The sequence below is a fragment of the Phoenix dactylifera genome, chromosome 5 (genome assembly GCF_009389715.1).
Source record: "Phoenix dactylifera cultivar Barhee BC4 chromosome 5, palm_55x_up_171113_PBpolish2nd_filt_p, whole genome shotgun sequence".
Classification (NCBI taxonomy): domain Eukaryota; kingdom Viridiplantae; phylum Streptophyta; class Magnoliopsida; order Arecales; family Arecaceae; genus Phoenix; species Phoenix dactylifera.
Window position 1 is genome coordinate 6,449,861 of NC_052396.1, and position 18,704 is coordinate 6,468,564.

General features: G+C 41.6%; 2 protein-coding genes across 2 annotated transcripts; one reads left to right on the top strand and one right to left on the bottom strand.

The window, feature by feature from the left end:
• Positions 1 to 6,829: 6,829 nt before the first annotated feature.
• Positions 6,830 to 12,166, top strand: LOC103716889 (probable aminotransferase ACS12). The gene is made up of 4 exons (XM_008805078.4): positions 6,830 to 7,459; positions 7,540 to 7,674; positions 10,419 to 10,579; positions 10,669 to 12,166. The coding sequence occupies exons 1-4, from the start codon at positions 6,998 to 7,000 to the stop codon at positions 11,522 to 11,524; spliced, it is 1,614 nt and encodes a 537-aa protein (XP_008803300.2). The 5' UTR covers positions 6,830 to 6,997; the 3' UTR covers positions 11,525 to 12,166.
• An 864-nt stretch (positions 12,167 to 13,030) lies between these two features.
• Positions 13,031 to 16,359, bottom strand: LOC120110832 (probable LRR receptor-like serine/threonine-protein kinase At1g12460). Its single transcript, XM_039126658.1, has 2 exons — positions 14,726 to 16,359; positions 13,031 to 14,624 (listed from the first exon to the last, which is right to left on the bottom strand). The coding sequence occupies exons 1-2, from the start codon at positions 15,910 to 15,912 to the stop codon at positions 13,145 to 13,147; spliced, it is 2,667 nt and encodes an 888-aa protein (XP_038982586.1). The 5' UTR covers positions 15,913 to 16,359; the 3' UTR covers positions 13,031 to 13,144.
• Between the last annotated feature and the right edge of the window lie 2,345 nt (positions 16,360 to 18,704).

Sequence of the window (18,704 nt, forward strand, 5' to 3'; positions counted from 1 at the left end):
GGCTTGATATCACCATGAAACTCATGGGACACTAAACAACCTCTAGTGCTACTGTAAGAATGTTAATGAAAAGAGACGAAAAGAAGGCCCACGTAGAAGAGAATGAAATAATAAAACTATAATATATGAACAGGTGAAAGTGGTAGTATTTGGTCATCATAAAGAGTGCCACGCGACATTAATCACAACGGGCCATCATGAATTTTAAAACCTACATTCTACCATAGACTGTAATAATGAATATTGGGATGTTTGAAATCATTGGAATGTAATAATACTATTCGGTAGTGTTTCCAAGATGCACATTAAATCATTGGGATGTTTGCAATCAAGAGTGTCGTTATGAAGCAATGAAGCACTGATAAGTTGGCATTTAACTGCTATGAGACACTTTCACAAGATTATGATGGCAACTTTAGATTTTAATATTTTTAGTTTCACAGTAAAAATAAAAATAACTTAATTGACATTATTCACTTTGAATACATGTTCATCCAATTCTCAGATATACTGGAAAGGTATTAAGGTGCCAAGACTGAAAGGGTCAGAGCATTTAATAGCTATCAAAGTGTCCCTCCTCACCCCGCACTTCCGCATTCACCTCCTTAAATTCAGACTCTTCACCGATGTTGATGTGGCCTCCGCACTCATAACTATGCCTTATCCTATCTGTTCGACGAAATTCCCAACCGAAACGTAAAAACCGTGCTCGTCTGCCACTTGAAGCGCTGCCGCCTCAGCGATGCCTGCTTGTTTTTTTTTTTTTTTTCGGGTACAGTCCATTGAAAATGATCTCGGCCATGTCAGCCATGACTAACAAATGAGTAAGTTGAGGGAGCGTGGAAGAAAACCGAAAGATTACGTTTGCTGGCAGACTTAGCAAGATGATCAGCTGGTTCAACTCCAAAACACAACAAATGATATCAGCTAATAAAAGGCGTAGGGTTCTCAGAGTTGTCATCAAATTCTTTCTTTCACAATTCTTGTCTCCTCTCCCACCCTCGAATTTTCTCAAAGTCAACTTCTACAGATGTGTGATAGATGGTAGCAGAAGAGGTAGAGCGGGCTTTACGATCAAAGGTTCAAATTTATAGCCACTGGCGAAAGCTCGATCTTTGAGATCTCGGTTCTAGGAATGGAGTTATGGGTCGTCTGGGCTAGCCTAAATCATACTCGGCGCATTTTGGGGGTCAACGATATTTTGATGGAGGATGACTCAGCCACGGTAATTAGCTGGATTGAGTGACAAACTAAGAAGACGTGCATGCACCCCCTGTTCTAGGACATCTGGAGTTTGGCGAGAGGATGCGCATCTTTTGGGGCAAGGTATATCTAGGGAGAGGCCAATGGGATAGCAGATTGGTTGACTTCCTTTGTGGCCGATCACTCCGGTAAAATATTTTGTACCAATGAAGAAAAGATGCCAAGAGCTTTTGGGGATATGTTATTTTTTGATTTTTTTGAATATTTTCACACCATAGTGGTATGGAACACCCGCCTTAGCGCAAGAAGAAGAAGAAGAGAGAGAGAGAGAGAGAGAGAGAGAGAATGGGGATACTGGTGAGATGACTTATGGTCCCAAGCCCACACGTTGGAGTTCTTTTCACCTTCTTTTTGTTTCTCAATTCTAGTAGAGAAGGCTTCCATGCAATTCGCTGCGTAACAGGATTTCAGACTTCCACAGGTACCTTGGTACATTCATAGCATGCGTACATTGGAGGTACCTTTCCCCTTAAATAAATATAAAAAGAAGGCATCTATGACCGTTATAACTATTGTCAAAATATTGCCATAGCCATGTAAGTAGGATGGGACAAAGAACCCTTCATGAGTAGGCTTGGAAATGGGCTTTGGCGAACCCAAGAGCCATCAGGCTGGGCTTGCTTTGGATTGGATCTCGGATGAAGCCGAAACATGCTCACGTCATGCTCGGGCCTAAAAGTAGCTGATACTTGATCTGCATTGGTCCGTCCAGAAGCCCAAACCTGACTCCGGTCCAAATCTCGAGCCTGGAGCTTAGCTCGAAATCTCGAATTCATAATGAGGATCCTCTGTCCCTTTGACCGGCCTTTCGGCCCTGACGGGCTTTTCGGGTCAAGCCTGATTGGCTTTTGAGCTGGGCCAACTCAGACAGAGATTTGCAAAGAAATTTTGGATCTAAGCTTGGGCCGAAGCCCGAAAAATATTTAGGCCAAGTTTGGGCAGACATGTGGCCCGGCTCGATCTAGCTCGATTCCAACTCTATGCACCAGGAACTTTTGTCGAAGTAAACTACTACATGTGCAATGCATTTGGCTAATAAAAAATTGATGCAAAATTGACTATCAAAATAAAATAAGTATGAACATGCACACGTACAAATTTTGCTAGTAAATAAAATAATGTTTTTTCATTTGTTATATAAACATCATACCAAATTACCAATTAGAAAATAATTAATACAACAATTAAAAGCAATTTGCTTAATGTAATCTCATCGGTGCGGAGAAATCTTCATCATGCTGTTATTTTGCTCTTACGCATCAATGAATAATTTAAGTTGTTTCTCCTGTGTACATTTATGCAAACACCATAGATTGGTTCATCTCTGCATAGGCCTCTACAGATCATTATAAATATCATTAAAATAATCATTGTCTTATTGAAAAGAAAAAAAAAAGAAATGAATTATAGAAAAGTTTTATAAAAAGTCTTCGCATGACATCTGACTTTTGCGGGCTGGGATGAACATTTGTATTGCCTGAAACTATTGAAAGCTCTGGTTATTGCAAAATGATTCAAGAAAACGACATCAGATAATTGAACAACGGACAGACTATTCCGTGGTGGCATTATAGGCCAATAATGCACCAAGGACATGATGATCCATAATTACTTTATTCGATTGCATAAGCTCTCTACCTCAAACACATTGTTTTACTTCTTTTTTACGAAGATATTTGCAAATATTTATCGCAATTCTTTTAAAACAAAGGTGTTAATTGGTCAAGTTAGCCCAATGATCGGCTTCAGGAACCCGAACTCAAGCTCAAAATATGAAGTCTAAAAAAGTTTAGGACGGTGAACGGGAATGGCGAGAATGGAGACTAGATCTTTTGCGGAGCGGGCTAAGGCAATGAGATTCTCTTTTTTCATATCTTTTTGTTCTTGCTATCCATCCCCTATGTATTCTCAACTGTGCCACAACGGCTAAAATTTTAAATGGCATGGTAATTACTAGATATGTCGAAGGACGAAGATTTTATAATATATAGACGACACTCTGGTATTTACTTTGGCTAGGAAGGAGCATATGGCTGCTTTGAAGATCATTCTCTACTATTTTGAAATAATATCTAGGTTTGTTATCAACTATCATAAAAGCTCCCTCTTGGCTATGGGACAGGACAACATAGCTACGATAGGACACACAGGTTGGCTAAATTGTTGTTGCTGATCTCTTCCAATCAAATACCTTGGGCTTCCTTTATATGGAGGTAAACATATTAAAGTTAATTGGATGGTCGTAATCCAAAGAGTTGAAGCTAGATTGGCAATATGGAACATCAAATTCTTGTCTTTTGTGGGGAAGGTTAATGTTAATCAACTCCGTACTCACATCTCTCCGTATCTACTTTATGTCAATTTACAAGCTTCTAGCATGGGTGATCAAGATGATTGATAAATATTGAAGATATTTCCTATGGTCAAGCTCTTCAAGTTATCATGGAGTATTATGTAAGGTTAATTGGAGTACAGTTTATCTTTCAAAAAGAGGAGAAAGTTTGGGAGTCAAGGATTTGGCTTAATTTAATATGTCTCTATTATCAAAATGGGGATGGAGGTATATTTCAAATAACTCAAAAATTTGAAGAAAATAAGTACAATTTGCCTACTATAGAAAAGTTAAATTATCTATAAGTTAGAAACCTATTAGAAGGTGTTCTAATATTTGGCGTGATGTCATTAACACTCTCCTTGCCTTTTGGAATAGAGCTCAGTTTAAAATTGGCAATGGGCAAAATACATTGTTTTGGAAAGATGCTTGGGTTTGTGATGCACCCCTCCAATTTATATTTCTAACTTTATATAATCTTAGCAGGAGAAAAAATAGCACGGTCACCGATCATTATAACCTACATTATATATCTTAGAGGCTGAAAAGGCCATCCTTTGCCTCCTTGGAAGCTTGAACCCAGTTCACTAATCTTTCATCTCTCTTGATTTCGGTCACTCTTAATCAGGTAAAAGATCAAATATGTTGGAAATTGAGTAGCAATGGATCCTTCTTCACAAAATCGCTTTTACCATTTTTTGAACACCAGGTGTATATCTAATGTAGATTTGCTCACTCATTGTGAAAGCTCTCGATACAACTTAAAATCAAATGCTTTCTTTGGTTGTGTTTGAAAAGAAAACTTAATACTAGAAGACAACCTTACAAAAAAATGGGTAGCATCTTGGCAATTGTGTTCTGTGCTATGATACAAATGAGACTATTGATCATCTTTTCTGCACCTATAAGTTTTTTTTCACTATATGGAAGATCATTTGTTCTTCTCTTGAGATGTTTCATCCTCAACTAGGTTTTCAAAATCTATGCATTAATTGGAGGCTGAACCATTTCACAAAATATGCTCAGTCCACCATTCTCATACTGATTACTGCTATATGTTGGACCTGCTGGAAGGAGCAGAACTTTAGAATTTTTTTAAATAAAAGATCTTCAATTGCTTTAAGTGCTGCAAAGGGACTTAGATGTTTCAGTGACTGGTCAGGGTTATGCGATCCTAATATATAGATGGAGCTGGGAAGATCTAGTCCAAAGTAACGAATGTTGCCTCTAAGCTTGTGGATGACTAATAAAGTTGAACAGAGTAGTAGATGAATTTCAGATTATTTGGATTTTTGTGCTAATTTTTTCTATGAAATGCTCTCATTGCAGATTGTTCAAACAGAGGGCCCCGTTTTCTCTTATCATCATGGTTCTGCCTTGGTTGCATACGATAGAAGTTCGAGTCAGCTGCATCTCCTATAAGTTATTCTCTTGTAAATCAAATATAATTAGAGCATATTATGTTGTGACTGCTATTCAACTAGCAAGTTTTAACTTTACAACTTCAAATAACTTTTTACTCCTCTCTCCACTGTTTATATTTCCTTACGATGTACACCCCCTCTTTCTCAATAAAATCTGGGTGCTCTTTTTTTGGGCCTCCCTTATCATCAAAAAAAGAAGAAGAAGGGGATAGAGCAAGTTCACTCGAGGATGGCAAAATTTGATCATAAGTTAAACATTAACAAACTAGATCATTTTTTAGTCAAGTTTAGGTTTGAAGTCTGGATAAAAACTTTTGATCCGGACTTCAAACGGAAAATGGTCCAAGCTTTGGCCTTAATGTACGGATTATAAAAATTCTCAGTCACTTTTCAGTATTAATTTTCCAATTCAACTCGAGTTTAATTGACCAAGTGCTGTAAGGTCACGTCAAGCAGCACAGACACTGTTGGCTACTAGTTAACTTGGGATATTGTGACAGGGGCCAAGACGGACGGCTCCGAGCGCAGGTAGGAGGAGACAATGGAATGGGCCCTGGGCTCTTGTTCCAAGGAAAAAGATGCGGTGGGCCCCCGGATTGATTGGTGCCGAAGGGGTTCGATGCCCGTGTGGCGGGACGCGAGGAGGCTTTGGATTCGAGTGCTGGGGGGGGCGCATGGCAAAGAAGTGGACGGATTCTTCGCAGTGGAGAAGATCCCCTGCGATCTGGGAGCATTCACAGCAGCCCGCACCTGGCTCCATCGGCTCCCCACGGGATGGGCCCGATGCTAGTTCTTTCCCGCCGCTAGCTTAATTTGGAGGGACGCCGGAGTGGTCGAGGTCCAGATTGTCCAATTTGAATTACCTTTACCTTTGCATCACAGCTAAGCGGGACGCGGCTTAGAACAGTTTCCAAACTCGCTTCTGGTTCCAGGTGATGCCCTAACCCTATGCGTAGCTATATAGTACTTATTAACTTTTTTAAAAAATAAATAATTAAATTAATATGCTATTAATTTGATTTATTATCTATTTAGTAATATTTTTGATTTTATGATTATAAAATTTAATTATCCAACTTATATCCGTATTTTCGGTATCCGATTTATATTGTTTAAAATAAATATGGATATATATTTTTGCATCCGACTAATATTCGTACCTGTATCTCTACTTGTCAAACAAAATAAATACGGATATGGATATACTAGTATTCGATCCATATCTTATCCGCTTTTAGCCTTAAATGCGAAAGCATGTCATAATGTTTGTTCCAAAATAATGGTAGAATTCCAATTGTGCCATACATACTAGCGAGAATAATTATGAGAGGATGAGATAGAAGCAGAAAAATCAATAGTTTAGCTGAAATCTCATCAACAACAAATTATGAAAATAATAGTTTTCCATGTATTTTGTCTCTCTCTCTCTCATCCATACGGTGGCGAATCAGGATGGTAATAATGTTTGACCATAAATATTTTGCAAAAAATTAGATAATTTGTGGACACCATGTACATGTGATTCCAACACATCGTGTATATAGAGGTAATCCAGTTTATCCGACCCAGCGACTAGCAGTTAATAATACAAAAGCAATGCAAAAGGCAACCCATCAACACCCAAGTTCTCATCCATCCATAATTTGTTACAGTGAATTTCCTCTCTTTTTTTTTGGGGGGGGGGGGGGCGGGGGGATGCAAAATTGACCAGGCTCATTAGTAATTTCGCTAAGGAGCAAGGACGTTCTGGTAAATCCATCAATCTTCCCCACTCCCCCAAAAAAATCCAAATACCACAAGACCAGAGGATGCGCCCAGCCCGGCAAAATTGTCTTCCTCCTTCCCTCTCCCCCGCTCTCTCCGATGGACCGAGCTTTATTAAACCCACCAAACTCTTACCAAATTTAAAGTTCAATAAAAAGCGGCCGTCAGACCCAAAGGAAAGCCACTCGTAAACCCTCCTCGTCGCCCTCCCCCAATGACCCGAACCCCCTCCCCGGAGTCCGCCGGCGAGGAGGAGAAGACCGCCGAAACCTGGCCGTCCGGCGGAGGGGGCACGGCGATGCGGCTCGTGGTCCCACTCCAGGGCGTGGTCCAGGGCCGGGGGGGCCTCGTCCTCGGCTCCCTCCTCCCCTGCGCCCTCTTCTACGTCCTCCAGCTCTACCTCAAGCGCAAGAACCGCTCCTCCTCCTCCTCCTCCGCGGCTTCCGCAGCCGCCAGCGTCTCTGAGCTCCCCAATGGTATTCCCCGGACCACCTCCCGGGGTATCCTCTCTTCGAAAACCTCCGTCGGCCCGGCACCGATCTCCTCCCGGGCCTCCTCCGTCGCCGGACCCAGTGATTCCCCGTACTATGTTGGCTATAAGAAGTGCCTGGAGGACCCCTACCATCCCGCTTCCAATTCCGATGGCGTCATGCAGCTCGGATTGGCCGAGAACCAGGTATTCTCTTAGCTCTCTTTTCTTATTTTTGATCTGTTTTGGATGTGGAGATTTAGGTCAGCTTGTTGGTTTTAGAGCAGTTGTCGCTGGATTTGCTCCGCGATTGGCTTGCTGAGAATTTGAAGGATCTGGCGCTGGATGGCGAGGAGGGAAATTTGAGTATCAGTGGCTTGGCAACTTATCAGCCGTTTGATGGATTGATGGAATTGAAGATGGTAAGCAAAGGGATGGATTTCGTTCTCTCTCTTTCACTTAGGTCCTCGCTTTTCCTTTTTGCTTATTTTTGTCTGCGAGCTTTGTTCTTCTTTCTTTCTTTCACTCATTAATTCATTCTTTTCTTTAACATTTCTCGTACCATTTATGTATTTGGTGTAACTCAAGAAACTTCACATTAGATGCTTTGTGATACATAGAGCAAATTAAATAGTTAGTTACTATGTTTTCTCGAATGGCAGTCCTTCCATTTGATTCAATGACAGTTAGTTTCTTATAAAAAAACCTAGATACAGATATGCAAGTCCATACGAAACATAAAATTTCTGTGCAAGTTGTAAAGGTATATAAGGAGTAAATTTTTTTAAAAAATTCTGAAAGCTATATATTCAAAGCTCTCAAAATCAAACAATATATTTGCTTTTAAACTGTCACCAGAATGATAAACTGGAGCGAAATAAATAACAAATTAGTAATCAAATATTGATTGGCATATTTGTTTTTTTATTTTGATAATTTGATTAATAAATGAACACAGAATTAAGTAGAAAATTCATGAAGTCAAGATACTCATTTATCAAGAAAATTCCCCACTTATACTATATTTGTGCGAGCAAGCCGTCTGTTGGTAGTATTTGCAAGAATGTAGGTGAGCATATTTGAATATTCAGGGACATATTTAACGATTGGCAAGGTCTATATTTGTAGAAATATTACAAAAAACCTTCTGGCCTTCATCTTCCTTAGGTCAAAGGGTCAATTCATCTCACCTAGGGTATCTTGTACCCTATGTCGATAAACCCTTGCAACTGTTGTCTCATAATGCAGGGTATCCAAATCTGTGTTTTGAATGCATGCCAACAAATAGCCTCCTTGTCTAGCCTGCAACTCCTAATAGATATGGTTGTTAAAAACTAAGAATGGAAGATTGAGCTGGAAGGTTGATTGTTAGGAGTTGGAGGGTTTTGACAACCATGACTTTTCAATGATGATACACTCATGAATTGAACATCGCAGTACACTCCTTGGTATGAGAATTGGTGCTTGACAACATCAACTATGATGACTACCATCGATAGAAGTGGAAGACTGTAACTATTAGAGTTCTCCTTTGGTCTATTCATGAGTATAGCATAACCTAGAATTTACCATCCTTAGCAAGATCTCAGAGATTCGCTTCTCGTCATTGTTTGTGGAGGTGTCAACAACACCCTATTTGCAACTGCACCATCGCCTTCTCTGCTTTAAATATTTCTTATATGAAAGAAAATGATTGCTAGTCATTGGTGCATCCTTGATATACCTGAAATATTTAACTTATTTGCTACACAGTATTATGGATTAGAGAGGTTTGGTCCAAGTTAATGAAAAACCTAAGTTGGAAGATGAGTCGATGACATTCATGAGGTTATTAAAAGATTGGGTTAGTTCCAATTCATGTAAGTCAACAACCAATGCAGAAGAACATATCCTTAGCTTTGTCTGGCCAAACACAAGCCGTCACTAGGTCAAAGCTGCTCATTCCCTAGTACTTTCTTGGGGTTACAACCAAAACTTAAAACTTACCTGCTATAACCTGCCTCAAGCTTTTGACAAAAGCAACCTAAGCAAACCCAAATATATGCTACTAAAACTATTTAAAAAAAAAAAAGAAGTCTGAACCAAGAAAGTTGAAAAACTGGAGTGAAGATCTTAATTTCCTCATATCTTTTATTTGGATTTTGCTGTTAATATATCAAAATTTTGACTTGAATGCTTGAGATCTATTGTGAGTTAGACTTTACGAAAGAATTTTCCACTGATAAATTTAGCTTTATCAGCTTTTGTTAGGTAATATTGACAACCACGGTCTCTTTTGTTTCTCAATATCTTCCTCCAGTGCTTCGAAGTTTACCTTAACATCCACTGATTAAAAGTTGCTATTGGAGGATGTGCAACTTCTAGAACTTGCTAGTTGTTTTGGTTTTGAAGTTTGAAGTTAGCTTTGGGATGTGTTCTTGACCCTCCTTTACCTAGACCTGTGTTCCATGGAGTCAAGCATGAGTTTCAGGTCTAGATGCAAGTTTAAATGTCCAATCCTTTTATTAAGTATTTCAACTTGCGAGCATGATACAGGAAATGCTCATGGACCAATTCCCAAATCAGACCGATCAAAGTAGGCCTTATGCTGCATCTCACATGGCTACCTCCTTTCCTCTCCATCATGGGGCATCAGGATACATATCCAAGTGTCAAACTCAAATCCATGTTGAACGATCAGTTGCGCGTACTTTGCAGTAATAGCAATGGTCTGGGTAACATGGCCCTAAATTTCCTTGCTATTCAAAGTCATCTATATTGGAGTGCTGTGCCTTGAATTGTAAATATAAGATCCATGCCTGGTCTAGCCTGAAACTGAGAGTAAATATGGATTTCTTGATGAGCTAGGCTGTTCTCAAAATGAATCCAGTTCATCTTTAACCAAAAACTTAAGCCCAACCTGGCTTAAACTCGTTTGAGCTTCAAAGATTCGGTCCTAGGCTGGGTCTTTGGTTACTTGTGCCAGCATGGCTCATCGACAGCATAGCTCATCGACAGCATAGCCCTAGTTATGACTATACTAACCAATTATGAGCTAGTATCTGTAAAGTCACAGCAAATAGGTAGGAAAAGGCATGTAATATATAGTGTTTTTGTTTGTTTATTGCGACTCCTGGCTAAGCTAGAAATGCTTGTCGATTAACAATTTTGTACTTTTTTTTTACAGGCTGTGGCTGGATTTATGAGTCATGTCATGCAACGATCAGTCTCAGTTAATCCATCAAGAATCATATTGGCAGCAGGTGCAACTCCTGCAATTGAGACCCTCAGTTTCTGTCTTGCAGACCCTGGAGATGCGTTCCTTGTACCTTCACCATATTATCCAGGGTGATTTTTCTTCTTGTAACAAATTATTCCTTTTTGATCTGTGATACCAAGACATCCATTTCATATTCTTACAGTATTGATGTGTGCAGATTTGATAGGGATATAAAGTGGCGAACTGGCATAGATCTAATACCTGTACCGTGCCGAAGCATTGACAACTTTAGTTTGAATATCGCCACTCTTGAAAGAGCATATAATCAGGCAAAGAAGCGAGGCATAAAGGTCCGTGCTGTTCTTGTTTCAAACCCCTCCAACCCTGTGGGCAATCTACTGAATAGGGAAACACTCTATGATCTTCTTGACTTTGCCACTGCAAAGAATATCCATCTGATTTCTGATGAAGTATATGCCGGATCAATCCACGGAAATGTAGAATTTGTTAGCATTGCAGAGGTTCTTCAGACACAAGATTTTGACAGGAGCAGGGTTCATATAATATATGGGCTGTCAAAAGATCTCTCTCTTCCGGGCTTCAGAGTGGGAGTCATCTATTCCTTTAATGAACATGTACTGGCAGCTGCTTCAAAATTTGCAAGATTCTCGTCCATTTCAGCTCCCACTCAGCACTTGCTGGTCTCAATGCTTGCAGATTCAAAATTTATTACTAGGTATATCATGCAAAACAAAACGAGGCTTCAGAAAATGTATGCTTTGTTTGTGAATGCGCTCAAACAGTTAGGTATTGAGTGTGTAAAAAGCAGTGGTGGATTTTACTGTTGGGCAGACATGAGCAAGTTCATTCGACCATACAGCGAGAAAGGGGAGCTCGAGCTGTGGGATAAACTGCTTAATGTAGCTAAGATTAATATAACACCTGGATCATCATGCCACTGTATCGAACCTGGATGGTTTAGGTGTTGTTTTACAACATTGTCGGAGGGTGATATACCTGTAGTTATCCAACGCATGATGATAGTTATTAATAGCCATAACAATCGTCGTTGAAATGCTAGAAGGTGACTTCCATGATACATCAATTAGGTCTGTGATTTTTTATTATTCTGACTCAGCAAGATTTCTGCCATAGATAGCAGGGGTGATGGTAATTATCTCTCAATACTGCCATCTATTTTGCCAATCCTAGAAATAGGCAGGTGAATATGTTGTTGAGCTCTCAGCTCTGGAATCACTACATGGAAGCATACAGGTTGAGGTGCAGGGTGAGATATAACTAATCTTAGATGATCCTTGAGTAGGTCCTGTGGTGATCAATCTCCTGCTTTGACAGTTGCTGATAAATACATTGTTTTTGTTGCTGCTGGTGCTGAATGGAAAGCATATAGGCAGAATCTTCTTTATGAATACCTGCAACGGTGGGAGGAATCATGAGCAGTCTCTATATTTCTACTGTATGAGCAACCAGTCCAGAAGTTCTCTGCTGTATGCGGAATATATGATGCTTAAGGGAAATATAAAAATCGATTGTCTCCAGATAGATTGCAGTTCAAATTCTCTGATATGATATGTGCTGACATTCGTACTTCAAGCAGCTACTAGTGATAGACCAAGTCCATTCAACAGGGCTACAGACCCAGACATTTTATAGTGGCTGAGCTGAGCTCCTAATCTATGAACTTTCTTTGGCTAGCTTGCTGGTGTCTAGTCACTCTAGTGTAGTTAAAGCAACCTGGTTGACTATTAACTAATCAGACCTGATCCCGGATATAATCCATTTAAAAGGTCTTAAGGGCCTGGAGCTGAGTGGATTTGTAGTCTCTTAAATTGGCTCCTCATCTACCAGTCTTCCATTAGCTAGATTGCTGGTGTCTACTTTAGTCAAGCAAGCAGGTTGAATATTACCAGCAAGACCTGATCCTGGAGTCTGAATACGGTAGTGTCATTTTTGGTTTTTTTGGTTGAAGATTCAGGTAAATCAAAGGCAGCTGCCGTAATAGCAGGAACCATATATCGTTTCAGATGCATGCATCAAAGTGTATAAAATATCTGTTAATGGATACTTCTCAAAGTAAAATTTAATGTGCAGTGGTTTAAAAAAAACAAAACCAAATAGCTGTAGTCTGAGAAATTACCATCGAGTGGCTTTTTGTCTTAACACCAACTGGCTTCATTTTAGAGTTCAATTTGCGGCTCAACAATATGGCTTGTCCCAGAACATTCTCGGCATGGCACTCAAAACTGAGGAACAGTTATTGCCATATGTAATCTCTGGGCTGCAGTTCTGGGCGTACATAACAAATTCCAATAAACAAAAAAAAATTAAACATCTAAATAAATAAAAACTTTAGAAAACCGCACCAACAATCAAGAAAACAGACATCTAAATCAAGAAAATACTAAAATTAAATCAAGAAACCAGTTATTATCCGTGGGCTGCAGTTATTGTTATCTTAGAAAGAAGCGACAGATATTGCAATAAATCAACTTTTATTTCAATAAACATCTAAATTGCACATAACAAATTCCAATAAATACGGTGACCAATGAAAAGAATGAAGGAAAGAATGTAATTTTCTTTTTCTTTTTTGTTTCTCTGTTCTAAACACTTGCATTAGCCACCAACAATCCCACCAAACCCAAGCGTCCATCACCTCTTTGCCACGAACATCATGAATTGGTTTTGATCGACTCCAAAAACTGCACCACTTCCGCCATACTCGGCCGCCTCAAAGGATCCTCGGAAGTGCAAATCAACCCCATCTTGAGGACCTGAATCAATTCAGTCTCCACGAAGCCCCTTAGATTTCGATCGAAACAATCGGATGCGGTGCCATCCTCCAACGCCCCTCTCACGTAGTCACGTAGCACCACCACCTCCGCCGCCCCCGGGCTGTCCACCGGTTTCCGCCCGGTCGCCAGCTCCAGCAAAATCACCCCAAAGCTGTAGACGTCGCACCTGTCGCTGTATCTTAAGCTCTGGGACGCCAACTCCGGCGCCACATATCCTACGGCGGTATGAAACTTGGTCAAGACATGGCCGCCCAGGATCGGCAGCAACTTCCCCAGCCCGTAATCAGCTAACTTAGCCTCAAACCCTTCATCCAACAGGATGTTCGTGGACTTGATGTTGAGGTGCAGGATTTGGGGCCTGCAGTCATGGTGAAGATAAGCGAGAGCCCTCGCTGTTCCAAGAGCTATGTCGAATCTCCTGGACCAGAACAGCTCTCCCCTGCCGCCGCTGCTGCTGCTGGCAGAATAAGTAATGCGAGAACCATGGAGGTGGTCATAGAGGCTGCCGTTGGGGATGAATTCGGATAGAATCAGCTGCATTGTGGATGACCAGTAGTAGCCCTGGAATGCCACCAGATTGGGGTGGCGGAGGCCACCAAGCCGGCCCATCTCCTGCTCGAACTCGTCCTGGTTCCTTATTCTCCCGAGTGTCTCCAGCTTCTTCACAGCAATGAGGACGCCGCCCTCGAAGCTGGCTCTGTAGACTGTTCCGATCGATCCACCTCCAACCAGGCAGTCCTTGTCGAGCAATGCCTTGGTCCCCGCCTCCCAGTCTTCGTACTTGGAAGGTAGACTCTTGCTGAAAAGAACCAGCTTTCCGATGATCACACCTGAACCGGTGGAAGCTGGAGGGGTGCTCTCAGAAACCGGAATCTCTTCTTCCTCCCGTCTCTTCTTCCTATATGCCCGGATGTTCATCGCAGTTACCACGCAGACGCCGATGAGAATCACGGCGGCGGCGACAATGACCACTATGGTAGACGTACTCAACTGCCTTGGTCGCCGGGAAGGACCGCCCGAGCAGGAATTATCTAAAGGAGGGCCGCAGAGAAATGGATTGTGAGAGAAGGCCGATGGACCGAAATGTTGGATGGTGGGAGAGGAAGGGATAGCGCCGCTGAGGTTGTTGTAGGAGACATTGAAATAGGTCAGTAGTGTTAGATCCCCCAGCGAGTCGGGGATGGTTCCTGTCAGTGAATTCTCCGAGAGGTCGAGGAATTTGAGCTTGGTGAGGTTGCCAAGTATCGTCGGGATGCTCCCATCGAGCCGGTTTCGATGGAGGTCGAGGTATAGGAGGTACGTGATGTTGTAGAGAGTGTCAGGGATTTCTCCCTGCAAGCGATTTCCTGATAAATCCCTGCAAAACCACAATTCTGTGAATCCTTCAATCAAATTCCTGAAAGAAATGATCCTTTTGAAGGTTTGTGGATTTAAGTTTTAACTGTGGCAAGGACTCACAGCTCGAGAAGGAAGCGACATTGGCTCAGGGCATTTGGAATCTCGCCAGAGAGTTGAAGGTTTTCGACGTCCAGAACCAGAAGCAGCTCCGCGCCTGCAAGCTCCGGCGGAATTGAGCCTCCAATGGCGGCATTGTTCCCTAACCTGAGAACATTGAGAGACTTCAAGCTCCCAATCTCGGCCGGAATTCCTCCACTGAGATCATTGGAGCCTAAATCCAAATACTTCAGGCCTCGGCAATTTGCGATGCTGGAAGGGATTTCGCCATCCAATTTATTGCCAGAGACATCAAAATGCCCTAACCTCTCGCTGCAAGTCTTGATCGCCGGGATTTGCCCCTGGAATTTATTAGAAGATACATTGAAGTAGGTGAGGTTTTGGAGGGCCAGGAGATCGAAAGGCACCGATCCGGAGAAGGAGTTGCTCCCGAGATCAAAAAGGTCCAAGCTGTGGCACCTAGAGACCTTATCGGCGACGGTTCCCGTAAGCAAATTGTTCCTCAGCGAGACATAGTTGATGGCCGGCGGCTCGCAGATCTCGGGCAAGAATTCGCCGGTGAGACTGTTGAAGGAGAAGTCGAACCCGACGAGGTTCGAGCAGTTGGCGATGGAGGACGGGATCGGGCCGGAGAGATTGTTGTGGGAGAGGGAAACGAAGCGGGTCTTGAAGCAGTTCTTGAAGAGGTTCTCGGGGATCTCGCCGGAGAAGGAGTTCATGGAGAGATCAAGGAGCCGGAGGCCGGGGAAGTCGCCGAGGAAGGGCGGGACGGGGCCGGAGAGCTCGTTTTTGCTGAGGTTCAGCTTGTGGAGGGTGGTGAGGGCGGCGAACTCCGGCGGGATGCCGCCGGAGAAGCGGTTGCCGAAGAGGGAGATGATCTGGAGGGAGGGGAGGCCAGCGAGGGCGGCGGAGAGGGTGCCGGCGAGAGAGGCGCTGTGAATGAGAACCTTCTCGACGTCGCCGGAGGGACCACACGTGACGCCGGCGAAATCGCTGCAGGGGTCGCGGCCGGGAGCGGCGTACCAGGAGGCGAGGGCGCGGCCGGGGTCGGCGGTGACGTTGCCCTTGAACTCGAGGAGAAGCTCCTCCTCCTCCTCTGTCGCAGGCGTGACCGGAGACAGGCGGAGGAGGAGAAGGAGGAGGAGGAGCGCGGAAGCGGCGGGAAGGAGGAAAGGGCGGCGGCTTGTCATCCTGGCCGGCCGTTAATCGAGGGTGGTGCGGTCACCGCCCTCGGCATCCCCGCTAGAAAGCGAGTAGAAGGTAGAGAGCAGTAGGTGTGGGCTTCAAGTGACTGGTTCTAATGGGGCTGGGGAATTCCTCCGGTGAGCGGTAAAAAAAAGGGCCGAAGCACGTGCTCGGTCGTGGGGAAATTGGCATTTAATGGGGAAAGGAAGGAGCTCATGGTGTTTTGGTGGTGGCAGCGATAAAATTCTTCTTTTTTATTATTATTGGAAGAATAATTGAATTTTTCTGCTTCCAACCATCAGAGAGAAGAAAGATGTAGGAATTGAAAGAATGAGAAACCGCGTGGGAGAAGTCTTAGCTGTTTCTATTCAGATTAAAAGGAAAATAAAGCTTGGAAATTTGATTATTTTCTTTTTATCAGGAGGGAAAGGGAGAGGAGGGGATTGTTGTTTCCTGGACCACTTTATGGGAGCGGAGAGAGTACGGACCAGAAAATAAACAGAGAGAAGAAGAGATGGGAGCAAGGAAATATAAGCGGAAAAGGTTGTTGCTTTGGGAAAGAGAGAAGAAAGTGAGGGAGCGGGTCAGCTGTATAGACTTCGGACAAAGAAATAGCTATGGCATTTGATGTGGCAGATTAATAAATCACATTAAAGATCTGGAAAACTATTCTAGAATTGAAGAATGGTCTGAAAATTTATTACAATTAGTTCATTTGTAGCTTTGCTATTTATTCCTCCTGGGTTTACCAATCTATGAAAATTTGATTTTTTTTTTAAAAAAATTATTGATGGGTTAAATATAGCAGGCATTTTTTATTAATATATTATTTGTTGGATTTTCCCCACCTCCATAGCTAATCTCATTAAGATTGTTTTATCATGTAGATCACCTAGAATTTACTTATTTAAACTTTTCAGTAAGATATATGCTGCACATAATAGGTGACTTTTTCATGCAAGAAATATGTAGATAACATTGCTAGCAGAATCAATTCATGAAACAAAAAAATATAACAACTAGCATATATCAGCGCCATTGTGAAGGTAAAAAGAAGATTAAAAAAAATGGGAATATTATTTCTTTTAAAAGAAAAAAGCTATGCAGCCCCACCATATTACTTGTTTCAATTATCCATCAAATGGCAACCCATGAATGGTCCCATCCATATATAAAAAAATGCCACAATTCTCTCCCATTACATCAAACAAACTACTAAGCAGCGCAAAACAGCATTGCATGGCATCAGCCTGTGGGTCAACCATTTGACACATAATTCCATGCTCTGAGTGCCATAGCTTCATAGCCAGGTTGTCTAAGCATTTGAAGATGAGTAGGAGACCAAACTTTTGTAATCATGGATTCATACCTTAAACAACAATCCCTGAGGTAGTATTATATAAATACGACATGTGGATTCACAGTTATTTTTTGATCCTCCCTCTTGCTGTGCGTGATGAACAGGAAATGCAGTACCATTTTTGTCTTGGTTCCATACTTCCAAGCACCAAAGGAGATGACAGGGAGAAGGAGACTGCTTTGTCCCTGATTACTAAACTTAAAAGAGGCGATGTTGAGGAAAAGATAAAGAAAGAGTAGGCGAAGTTAGTTGGGATAGTTTATGTTTGGAAAAGGGAGATTTGTGATGACAGACATCACCATGCCTGGGCACTATCTGCTACTTTATTTTTGTGGTTGGAATTAAATAGGAGGGAATGGAAAGCTTTTGCCTGAAGGGGAGCACAACAAACTCAGAGCTTGGAAGTTGGAATGGAAAGGCCCATGCCTTTTTTCTAGGACAATCATTAAGAAAGCCTGTTTCAGTTGAAGAAGAATTTAAAAATTGTTGTTGGCTATGGATATCAGAAATTAAACACCCATAATTCAATTACAATTGATATATGGCATACCAAAAAATTGGAGAGAGAGAGAGAGAGAGGCAGAGATTAGAAAATGAAAAATACCTAGTTAATCGACAACTCCGCAGCCAACTCTAATAAGATGCATCAATCCTTGCTATATGGTAAGAGAATTGATCGTGTAGTACTATTAGAAAATCTTATTCTCTGGCATCCTTAGAGATAAGGTGGAGAGAAGTGTGTGCATGAGCAGACTGCTCTCCAATTTGGATGGTAATGTACCACTAAAATGGTATAAAGCCAGCACCTCTCCAAAGGCAAGCCCTTGAGAGAGGAACAGTTGTTGACCTTTATGTGTTTGGTATTGAGAGTTCACTTTAGATCACTTATTATTTGTATATTGTGCAATGACCAAGTATTTGGACAAAAATGTACATTGCTACACTTCCTCTTGTGTCCCATTGTTAGAATGAACATGGGGTGATTGATTGGACATTTGAGCTTATTTACACTTATTAAAGGTACATAAAACTTTCTTATATGTATCGCAGGGGTTTAATAAAATTGTACAATCGTACAGGCATCTTTTGTGCATACGACTCTACAGTTTAATTTATTTATTTTTCTATTCTATTGGAGAAAGAAATAAAATCCATCCAATCTAGATCGTTGAATGATCCATTTACCACCACATTTCTGAAAAAAAATTCTATCACTTCCACTTATGGAGTCTTGTAAAGAGTCATGGATGATTGTGGTTAATCATAGTTTATTATGAAACGGAGGCTTGCAAGTCATTTCTCTTCCTCTGTATCTTTTTTAGCCCCGATGTTAATGCCCTGCTAATTGTAGAATCTTTCTTTTTTATTCTAGATATCTCTGAGTTCATATATTCTTTTCCCTAATTTAAATATCTAAATCAATGTTCCTCGTTGCAT

Excerpts from the sequence above, each read along its gene's own strand:
- LOC103716889 (XM_008805078.4), top strand. The coding sequence starts at position 6,998 with ATGACCCGAACCCCCTCCCCGGAGTCCGCCGGCGAGGAGGAGAAGACC. Across the intron at positions 7,460-7,539 it reads TCGGATTGGCCGAGAACCAG|TTGTCGCTGGATTTGCTCCG; the intron begins GTATTCTCTTAG and ends GTTTTAGAGCAG. Across the intron at positions 7,675-10,418 it reads GATTGATGGAATTGAAGATG|GCTGTGGCTGGATTTATGAG; the intron begins GTAAGCAAAGGG and ends TTTTTTTTACAG.
- LOC120110832 (XM_039126658.1), bottom strand. The coding sequence starts at position 15,912 with ATGACAAGCCGCCGCCCTTTCCTCCTTCCCGCCGCTTCCGCGCTCCTC. Across the intron at positions 14,625-14,725 it reads TGTCGCTTCCTTCTCGAGCT|GGATTTATCAGGAAATCGCT; the intron begins GTGAGTCCTTGC and ends GTGGTTTTGCAG.